The following is an 11,688-nucleotide window of genomic DNA, read 5'->3' on the forward strand; positions in this document are numbered from 1 at the left end:
CATGCCTTCTTTGAGCCAAGAGTTGCTAAGGAACCTAGCGAGGTCCTTTGGCTGAATGCCATTTCCCTCGTAGCACACGGGTATGGTGATCCTAGGAAGCACAACCTACATTCAATCAGAGTTAAGTGGACAGTAAGAAAAGCTGTAAAAATTCTTGTTCCTGCCTACGGAGGTGAAGGAGTTCTTCGGTTATTCTTGTTAATATATCTGAAATGAAGGACTGAAGCCTATCTGTTCGCTTCCACATTAGTCGAGTAATGCTGCGCTTCGTTCTGCTTCCAGATACAGTAGTTTCGATTAACGGAGTTTCATGGCAGCCCTGTAAAAGATCCTGGGCCTATGGATCTCTGTGCAGCGCCTTTTTCAGCATGAGTATCTGCCACTTCATTGCCTATGACTCCACGGTGTCCACTGTGATTTAGTTAGAGTCCGTGGTCATCGCAAAGTTACCGGAAATTGGGCTGTCGATGGGTTAGGCAGACAGGTATAGTTGGGTGCACGTGCATATTGTTTCATCACATTCGACTCTGAACAGGTCGTAAATGAATTGTTGAAGACCCCTAAGCAGAAAATTTCTGGCAAGGAAGTAGATGTCAAGCGTGCGACACCCAAACCCGAAAACCAAATGATGGCTATGCGTGGTGGTGGTCGCGGTGGTATGCGTGGTGGACGCGGCGGCTTTGGACGTGGTGGATATCCACAATGGCCTGGTCAAGGCGGTTATGCCCCATATGGCGGTTATGCTGGTGGTTATGATCCTGGATATGGGGACTACTACAGCGGTGGCTATTACAATGGCTACGACTATGGATACGGTGCCGGCGGCTTTCCTTCGGGCAAGCGAAGGGGGACAGGACGCCAGCCCAGACATCAACCATACTAATCATTTTCATTGCAATAAGTTGATAGTAATAGACAGACGCCGGTATATAAAGAGAATACAACACAAACTGAACAGTTAGTCAGCAATTAAATTAAGTTTTTATTAATCGCTTGGAAATTTATGAAATAAATCCAGTACCAGATTAGTTGCGCGTAATACTTCATGTGGCACACGCACGCACAAGCACTACATTTCGTCATTCGCATTTAGATTACAGTTAGGGGATAAAATATTATTTTAAATTTTTTATCCATGATCCGAATAAATCATTGCAGCAAAATCAACAACACAACAAAACAAACAGCCATTCATTCCGAAAAAAAAAAAAAATCATTAGAAATAATTTGAACATTATCAGTAACGGTCTTACCATACATATTTTAGTGTGCGTGTGCATTGACGAAAAGAAACAACCGGCTTTATAATTAATAACACACCAGAAGTGCAAGCAAAAAAGTCTACAAAATCCAGCGTTGCATGAATTGCAACTTGTCAACTTAAAAACAATCCAACAATCAATAGTTTATTAGCACTTACTTTTCATTAGTTTTATATTGTCATAATTACTCTTAATCTTATGTTACCTAATACACTTACTTTAAAATGGTAATTTTTATGCTCTAAGTAGTAGGTTTGATATGTTATCAGTTAGCAGGTTAGCAGTTTGTAATCATACATTTCAGCGCCACTTTGAAACGCTATCTACCTTATACCAATCAATATTTCCTTAAATGTGCTCATAACATGGCTAACATTCACGGACGTGCATACATTCATGTGTATGAATGTGTGTTAGGTGTATGGTTGCAACTTCACATCATCTACATCCACAATTGTCACTCAATTCGTAATGAAGCTGTCATATTACGTTACTGACAGTGTTTACTTTTTTTGCTAGCATACATATTGTGCGTTATGTACCAATTTTTTATACTTATCTATACTTATATTGATATCTAAAAGTAAGCGTATAACTAAAAATGGCAGATAAACGAAAGAGAAGAAACAAAATAAGTTTACCAAGTTAAATATGCTTAAAACACGAGTACTATGGAGTGACAGAGCGTAGTGAGAGAGACTGTAGCATCAAGTAATAAGACGAATTAAATCAGCAATTGTATTAACTGGAATAACAAGAGAAAATAAAACATCAAACAAAAACAAATCCACCAAATTGTTAGACACTTACCGAATTCAACTAAAGACAAAATATGTATAATGCAATACATATACATAGAAAACAATACATACATATATATATTTATTCTCATAGTATATGTATATACATACAATTAAATATATTATAGAATGCAGAACTAAAAACAGAAAAAGGATTTATATTTTAATAATGATCTAAAATGATAACAAAGAGAACGCAAGGATGTTATGACGGCATTGTGGTGGCAGCAAGTAAAGAACAGCCTTGAAAATCGGATGTGACACAAAAGTAGTCTTTAATAATAAATATTATAGTGTTTCCATCTTCAAGTCTGGATCCACCAGTATACCAAACATGGGATAACTCCATGATCGTGTTGATTTCTTGCGCAATACAAGGGCCCCTTTCAGGATTCTTGTAAAATTTGATTAAGCTTAACTTCGGTAGCACTGTCACTGTGAATATGACAATCAGATAATAAGAGATGTCCACCTTTTGTTCTACTTAGGTTTGCCAGTCAATAAGGATGGCAACAGGCGGTATACCTGTGATGATTCCAAGGGTCAGAGTGACACCAGAGTTTGCTTTTTTGGCTCCACTAATCACTCGGATTATTTATTTATGTACCGGGATTTGGGGTTTTAAGTGTTCGATTTAATCCTTTGCCAGAGCAACATCTAAGTTTTTTCTACAGAAGTCGTAAACTTTGAGTGTATTTCTGCTTGGTAAATAAAATAAAATCATAACCATTGGTATCTTCTTCTGCTTGTCTGACTTTACAACTTTTCGTCGGTTTGGGCCAACAGTTAAGTGTGTCCTAAAACACGAACACTTTTTATGTCTTGCCAGGTTGTACTTCGCCTCGTCCTCGTTCATCGCTATCCCAACCTCTTTTCTTACCTGAAGAATGCTACGCATATGTATCTGAAATGCCTTGTATCGACTTCGCTTAAAGTAGTTGTTGATAGATCCAGGAGTAGTGAGAAACTGGAGCTTTATACCTAATATTCGCAATATCTGGTCACTCACACATAAAATGGTGGTCAATTTCTTTACTATCATCTAGCTGACAGCTGCGGAACTATTATACGAAAGTCTTGTTATAACTGCATGCTTGCTACTATTCGGGCAGTAGTCCTTTAGTCTATTCAGCAGATCTAACGGTTTCGCCGTGTTATAGTTAGGTCAGAGTTCCCTAGATATTTTACAAGCCTGTATATCTCATTGCCTGTTTCTAGCCAATCCAAGGCAATGCAGATTAATTTCTCTTTGGACTTTTTTAGCAGGGCATCCCAGTGTTACCGCTTCAAATTTGTCCAAACAGGCTTGTGCCTTCGCCAGTTCATTAGCTCCATCTTAGGCTTCGACGAGCCTATGACCGGGAACCGCGGCAAAAAAATGATCATTGACGAAGCCACCAACCTTAGAATATATTTTTTACCTTGATGTTATGGTCGACACTAATGCTCAAAATACCGAAACCTCGGCGAGGAAGATAGTTACATCTTTTTCCAGACGAAGAATCAGCGTGGCGCAGAGAGGCCACATTGTTCGCATAAGCTTAATGACCCAGTGAATACATTCAATTTACCAGTACGAGTTTCATACAGAAGGTGGCATTAGCAAGTACTATTCAATACCTTCCACCATGCCCAAGGCGAATTCTTCCTTAGTGATGGCATTGCTTATTATGGAAACCTAATGTGACCAACCGTACTTCTTTTTTCACTCTTGTACTTCGTACTTCGAAGTACAGTCAAATGCACTTCCTTGCGATATTTTGTACTTCAGGAAGATTTTGTAACCAGTTAGCAACAATTTTCGGAACGATATCGCACTTTCTGATGCATGATATAAATGATTTTGCGTCAAAAAGCGATAGCGATTCGGTCTACTGGACGACCATCACATAGCCTGGGCGATAAATTCGTTCACACCACTAAAGTCACCGGGAACCGATGGCATCATACCTGCGCAACTCCGAAGGGCTCTGAAGGTGTTGTGCAATTGGTTGGATCCTATTTATACGAACTGCGTGAGGACCGGGTACATACCCAAGGCTTGGAGGGTAGTAAGTGTTGCGTTCATCCCGAAGGCCGGAAAGGTATTTTAGGCTTATCAGTGTCTCTTCGTTTTTGCTGAAAATGCTAGAGAGACTGTACATAAGAAACGCGATCCCTCGTTACTATCAAGAGCTTAATACGCTTATTGCAAGAAAAGGTCGGTGACTACCGCCCTCCACACATTGGTAAAGTGGTCAGAGGAACCCTTAATGCATAAATATTATGCAGTAGGGGCCTTCTGCTATATTGAGGGGGCCTTCAACAATGTCACTCCAGAGGGTAGGCTGTCGGGTGATCGCCTATGTAGATGATGTGGAACTTTTGGTTAAGGGACGACACCCCTTTTGATCTGGCTCAAGGTTACCTGAACCAAGTAACTAGGTGGGCGATCAGCGGCGGCTGTTGTGGAAGCCTAACATTGAGGAAAGGGTAAGGAAGGTGTCGATTGCCTTGTACAGTTCTAGGGGAGCTATTGGTAAAAGGTGAGGTCTCTCGCCGAAATTAATTCATTAGCTCTAGGAAACCAGATTTAAGCCTATATTGTTTCAAGGAGCCCTTGTCTGATGGAACTCACTAGAGAAGGCTACACTTGTAAAATAGGAATTAGCGGAGCATTAGGAACCACACCTACACTGGCGCTTAACATAACATATGTATGTACACAGCGCCTACGGATATTGCAGACAGAACTGTCGCAGCACGATCTGATACTGGGCTAAGGGAAACTGGGTCCTTTTGTGACATAAAAAAGGAAAAGAAGGCCTCTCTGCTGCAGAAAATGCTTTTATAGGGCACTTTAAAACACGCTACTTCTCAAGAGGTAGTGATGGGGGTTCTGACAGGCCATTGTGCGATTGGTATTCATGCGGAGAGACTAGGAATTTCAACTGGTCATTGTTTTACCCGCTGTCAAGAGAAAGATGAAGTGGAATCATCTCCACACTCCAACCTTCGCGAGGCTAAGATGGAAGCATTTTGGCTCGCACTTCTGAACAAACACTCAGCTCTCAGGGATCGAAATCAGCCTCATTCAAAATTTTGTAATCGACCCGCGGCGTTAACTTAACCCAACCTAACCTGTACTTCTTTGAGCTATGAAATAGTTGGTCACATTATGGAAACCACATTTTGCAGAGCCGTTTCATAAGATTTTTCCGCTTGATGGGCAGGTTGCTGCGAAGGCAAAGGGTTGCTGAAAAACACCCCCCTTAGAATATGAAGCTTACTTAGTCTTTCCAGACATTTAAGCCTGAAAGAGGTATGAAAACTTTTGGGATCTATGTAGTCATTCTTACCAATCTTACAGATGATGGCGATATCATTTAGTCTCCATGGTTGTGGAATATAAGCAAGTGATATCTACGCAGTGAAAGTCTTTCTCGAGGTCGCTAACAGGAGCTCAATGCCGTCTCTGAGTAAAGTAGGTAAGAAACAAACCGAAAAAGGCTATTTGAAGCTGTTAAAGGTTCCAATTGCATTACTTATGGCATCTTCATTTGCCACAGTTCGAGTTCCAGATGATGGAGGGCATGTGGAAGCATAGACGGATTTGTAAGTGAGTATGCAGTAATACAGAAAGGGTCTCAATCTTTGTCTCCTTAACGAACTATCAGGCCTCTTGAGTGAACCCATTTTTGCGGTTTGGTTGTTCTTTTTTAGCACTTTTACCAGCCTCGGCCAGTTGACTCAAGGTTTAAATATCTCTGCAGTACTCAGTAAAGGGAGCTCTTTCCGAAGCTTGAACTAACTTCTTGGACTATCTCTGTGTGCTACGATAGCGTTCCCAGTCTATCTAAATATTACTTTTGGGGGCCTGGTTATGAAATTTCCTCAGCTTCTGAAGCTCTTTATTCCACAATGCAGCAGAAGTATGGCTCAGGGGTGAACGAGGTGGATAAGCTTTGTGCTAAGTGGCACAAAAGGCAGTCGTTATTTAACCACCGCCTAGTCTGTGGAGTACGTATCCCAGTTGGTAGGAAACTAAACCACATTTCGTGCGTTCACTAAACTTTGCGTCATAAAATAAATTTCACACTTCCCTTACCAGCCTTGCATGTATATACAGTATGTATATATGTAACTGCCAAAGTACGTACACAGTGTTGTTAATAATTTTCCATCGTTTTCATTATTTAATCCATTGTGGGCAAATAAACGAACTTGTTTAATATCTGCTATGTAAAAATTTAATTAGAAGCAAAAGTTTTAATCCGTAAACATAATAAAAAAACACACAAAAAAAAAACCGTTCAGCTGTTTGCAAGCAAATACCGCAGATGTGAATGTAAGCTGCAAGGAAGCGCAGCGTTAAAAGGATGCCGCAGTTAAACCGAACCAGTCAGCCAGACTAACTATCCACCAGTAATGCAGGGGGCTTGAAACTAGTGGCATCAAAAGTTAAATAAGAAAGTTTTAAACAAAAATGTGTGCCTTCTCGACATGCGCTAATCCAGCTCAGCTCAATATCAGCGTTACTGCTATGCTCTCTCTGGCTGCGGCAAGTGAATCAGCAGTGCGACTTATAATTAGTCCGCAGTGACTTTTAATAGATTCATCAGGGAGTATATTTTAGTATTTCGTGCTCAGCTGAATTGGAAATTTTGAGCTCAAAAGTTTAGCGCATTTCCCAACGGAAGTAAATAATTTACTATGTATTGAAAAAAATAGTTTGCATAGTTTGCAGCTACCCGACTGGAAAGTAATTCAGAGTAGTCATACCACCTTATTAAATTATTTTTATGTTTTCCGCTGTTTTTTTTTCAATGAAATCTTTTATCCTTATGGTTTGATTATCCAACACTTTTCTGCCATCTGATTGGGAATGAAGGCCAGTTGTTCGAATATCGAGTAACTACCTTGCACATCTCTTGGCATACAGCTGATTCGCGGCTCAATGGTTTGGTGAATATTTATGCTACTATCTCAGGTCTCTGGTTCGGAGTTCACTTATCTGGCAATGCCTTCTGGATTTCGGTCCATTATCTACAATACACTGCACGCAGTAAGCAATCCACCAACGGCTTATATACTGTATGTGAGATATATCGTAACTGTCGTTAAAAGGACCTAGTCTCACGGCGCCTAGAAGCTCAGCGGCTCAATTCAAATACCTTGATCAGCGCCCTGAAATGCAAGCACTGCAGTCTCAATTGGCAGTGAGGGGTGGACACACTAACCGCCTTGGTAGGGCTCGAGACCCATCTAAACCTCTGCCGTACTATGGTTTCGGCACCCGGTTGCAATGCAACTCCAAATTTAACCATTGCTGGTTCTACCCGCATTTGGGTTTAAACCACAGCCACCACGATAGTCCCCGAAGGGCCGCACTAAGAACATACAGAAGTAATGCTCACCCGCGAGACTGGCTCGACTCGCCGGACTTACGCCATCTTGCCAGACCTGCACATGTTCGGTTTTATCAACCAGCAATATTTGCTCACACATTCTATTCCTTATTTGCTGCGTTGTTCCCAATCCAGAACAACTTCTCCCAACATACTTTCTTTGCTGTCTCCCCCACCGGATACAACTTCACCATCTCATTCATTATCCTCGTCTCGTTCGTCTTATTCATCTTGCTGGTGAGCACACTCCAGTCCTGTACTGGCAACTGATCTTAGACATCTACACCAGGCCGGAGTGATTCCTCGCCCAGCTTGACTTTCTCACTCGCTCGAGTTGCTCAACTCGAACACATCCATTTTTGTCACTTTTCTTAATCGTCTTACACGTGCACATCCAGTTTGTTTTTCCGCCTTGCTCGGCTCGCTTAGTTTAGCCCTGGCGGGCAACGGATTATATATGTACCCATATAAATTTAAACAAAAAGTTAATCACATTTTTAATTTTCAAACTTTGATTTTAGTCCTTCCATACACCATAACATTTCGGAAACTGATTCCAGTTTTGTCCTGTCTTGTTGCCTGAAAATTAAAAAAAAAGCGTCTGCTCTTTTTCCAACGGTAAACAGTAATAGTAAACAAAATTGTATGTTGCTCTTACCAGAAATCGAACCTGAGTCCTATCGAATGGTAGTTCGCATCTCTAAATACCCGGCTACAGCGGCGGCTATATTATTTCAATTCGCACACTTAATAACAACCCAAGTGCTATGAATCATCATGACAAGAGAAAAGCTGCTAGCATTGCAAATTCCATGGCCATACCTACATATGTATGTATGCGTGTACATTTGGATGCATCAGTCCCCATACAAAAGAAGATCGGTACTGTTTTGCCATCGGAATTATAGCATATATTATATTATAACACAGCAGTAAAATTTTTCCGGAAAATAATTAAGGTTCGCGTGAGCTGGACCAATTTGAAAATTCCTAAAAAATCGGTGTTCTTTATTAATTAAAATTAGTTTTTAAATTTTTTTTTTCAAAAAATCACTTCAGATCATGATACAAAAAAGAAGGTAGTTTCATTTAATGACATTCGTTGTTGTTGCTAACCATTTGACTTTTAATAAAATTATGGCATTTCATCAAATTCATGCTACCTGATTACTGGAAGAAATATATTTTTTTAAGCAGAGATTTTATCAGTACATTCAATATGATGAACTAGAAAATCATGCCGGCTAAATGATTTCGCAAATGGGGTTGACGACTAGGTTTCAGAACGCATGATTAATGTGTAACTGCAAAACCGCGTAACTGACATTTTTCTCAAAAATTGGATTTGCTCACACAAGCTCTTGGCTCAACCCTTATCCATTCGTCCTGAAATGCGATTTCTTTGTAAAAAGAGAACCATTTTGAAATGTGAGTGTTTTATTCTCTTCTAAATAATTTATGCAACCTCAAATACGCAGTTGTGCATTTTGTTGATACACGGTTTTGTACTTTAAACGACGATCTGTTAGCTGTTTATCGGAGGGCGGTCTGTTCAAGCCTTCTTCAGGTGTTTTGCATAAATTAATTTGTGAAATTTAATGATGCTAAAAGCCTATTTTTTTGCAAAATCTGATGAGAAATTTAAAAGCAAATTTGAACCTAAATATAAAAAGGTTTCATTTGGGAAGAACATTCTTTAGAATTTGATTTTTAAATCGCAAGATGGCATTAATAAAAAAAACAGAAAAATGCGCCCGTGGTTTTTATTACAAAATGAAGAGAACCATTACGATGAAGTCTCCTTTAACAGTACCAAGTACTGATAATGGTTTTTGATTTAAAATGTTATTACATTGGTATAAATATGGGAAAGAAAATACTCCGATTTATTGTTTTAATATTATCAAAGTGGCAAGGCCGTTGATAATACTCATGAAACTTCAAAAAATTTTATTATCCGTCAAAAGTTGTTTATTGAAACTACCTTCTTTTTTGTATCATGCTTCAAGCTAACAAAGTTTAAAATTTTTTTCAAAGGAATCAAAATAATGAGATTTTTTCGAGGTATTTTTTAAATTGGTCCAGCACATGTTAATCTAAATATTTTTCGGAAATATTTTGGCGGAGCTCTTAAAATATATATAGCTAATAAATTTTACAGTTATTCCAGTGCAAAAACAATAACTTTTTTCTCGATGAACCCTAATGTACCTACATATTTATTCAATATACGACGCAAAGACGACAATTGGCTGCTATTGTTGGCTAGGCCATCACTTTCTCTAGTACAAATATATGTATGTATGTATAGTAACAGTGTATTAAGAATTTATGAGTGCAAATTATTTTATTACTCCCACACGCATGCGCATACTTGAGCGCACACCCCCACATAATAAAATAAAACGAGTATGTAAAATAAATAAAAAAAAAACATACATATCAGAGATCTTCATTGCGACAATCGCATACGCAAGTTGCCACTCAGACACATTCACAGCGTCATCCATATCCGACGTCTGTAGCCTGCTCATCATTGGCCCTTTTTTATATTACTCGTATTTCATCTATGTATTTTATTTTTATTTTTTATTTTTAGGGGGAACATATTGCAATTATTGGCTTTACTTGCCGACACAGCCAAGAACAGCAATAGAAATTATTGCGCAAGTACTAAAATGTGGAGTTTATGAAACAAATATTGCTAGTGAATTAGTAGATGGTCGCAGGAAATCGCTTGGCAAAGGGTAGCAGTGATGCCACATTCCGACTTTGACGTTTAACTAATTTTGTTTGAAAATCACCGGTGTATGGAACGTTTAATGATTTTTGGGCATAGTTCCGTGTCCCCTACATTAGTATTACATTTACTAATTTTTTCTTGAAAAATGTACATACATATGTACATATGGGTCAATCTATGCTTTGTATGTACCCTTTTTTGATTTGTATGAATTTCGGTCAGAAATTTTCTTTTATCATATAACGAAATTCTGGCAGAGAAAAAAAAATTAAAATTTGTTTTTCAAAAGTTAGTCAAAATTGTAAATTTCAGTTTCCGGTTTTTTTTTGTATTTTTTTTTAATATCTCAAAAACTATTACCGTTACAAAAATGGTTCTGATCTCGTTTTAAGTGATATTTGGGTTCAACAATTTTATTGAGCTTGAGACCGTTTTTAATGAAAATTTGTTTTAAAAAATAAATGTATATGTATATAAAAAATTCGAATAATATAAACGTTTATATAATCTCGGAATAAAAAAATCGTAAATGCAAAAACTTATAAACGTGGCTAAATTTCCTTTATGCAGTACCTCCAGCTGATATTAAAAGATCCTGAAATCAAGAAGGTATTTTCTAAATTATGAATTTTTGAACTTTGAAAAAAAGGTTATCCCAAACTCTAAGGGCCGGTTGTGCAATGTCTGGTTATCACTACTTGCCGGTTAAACATAATTATCGACGATTTCGACATCATGCATATAACATGTGATCGATAAAGCAGTCGTTGTATCTAACCGGAGCTTCTACCTCCGATTTGTGCTAATCAGACATTGAACAACCGGCCTTAAATAAAGTTATGTTAAACCATTTATTTTTAATTTAGAGTTTGCAATAAAATTTTTCAAAAATTTATATCTTAAAAACCTTTTGGAAAGGTCAGGATCTTTTAAAATAATGATTTTAAGGTATTGTATAAAAAAAATGTGCAAAATTTGTGTTTTACGATTGTTTTAATTTCGAAATTTTTTAAATTATCTTTTTTTGTCGAAGTTTTTTATATATTTCTTCTTTATAGCCCTAAATATTACCGTTAAAACCAGATCAGAAGAATTTTTGTGGTATTATAAATGACTTAATTCTTATTTTTAGGTTTTTTTTTTTATACCCCAGCACACTTGTGCACAAGGGTATTACAAGTTTGTTCACATAACGGTTGTTTGTAACCGGCAAAACGAACCGAGATAGATATAGACAAATGTATACATAAATGATCAGAATGAAAAGAGAAATCGATTAAGCGGTTACTGTCTCTGTCCGTCCGTCCGTCCGCCTGTGCACACGATAACTCGAGTAAAAATTGAGATATCTTAACGAAACTTTGTACGTGCACTTCTTTCGGGTGTAGGACGAATGGTATTGAAAATGGGCCAGATCGGACAATAACCACGCCTACCTCCCATATAACGGCAATTTTCAGAAATACGAAAACTGCGATATTTTAGTAACTACTGCA

At 38.2% G+C, this 11,688-nt stretch overlaps 1 protein-coding gene across 1 annotated transcript; it reads left to right on the forward strand.

Annotated features, from left to right (window-relative positions):
• Positions 1-368: 368 nt before the first annotated feature.
• LOC118741949 (RNA-binding protein squid-like) lies at positions 369-2,344 on the forward strand. Its single transcript, XM_036473917.1, has 2 exons — positions 369-413; positions 491-2,344. The coding sequence occupies exons 1-2, from the start codon at positions 369-371 to the stop codon at positions 881-883; spliced, it is 438 nt and encodes a 145-aa protein (XP_036329810.1). The 3' UTR covers positions 884-2,344.
• The last annotated feature ends 9,344 nt before the right edge of the window (positions 2,345-11,688 follow it).

This window comes from Rhagoletis pomonella, unplaced genomic scaffold, assembly GCF_013731165.1.
Source record: "Rhagoletis pomonella isolate Grant_MI unplaced genomic scaffold, Rhpom_1.0 Rhpom_scaffold_00006, whole genome shotgun sequence".
In the NCBI taxonomy this organism is placed as follows: domain Eukaryota; kingdom Metazoa; phylum Arthropoda; class Insecta; order Diptera; family Tephritidae; genus Rhagoletis; species Rhagoletis pomonella.

Excerpts from the sequence above, each read along its gene's own strand:
- LOC118741949 (XM_036473917.1), top strand. The coding sequence starts at position 369 with ATGAGTATCTGCCACTTCATTGCCTATGACTCCACGGTGTCCACT. Across the intron at positions 414-490 it reads ATGACTCCACGGTGTCCACT|TTGGGTGCACGTGCATATTG; the intron begins GTGATTTAGTTA and ends AGACAGGTATAG.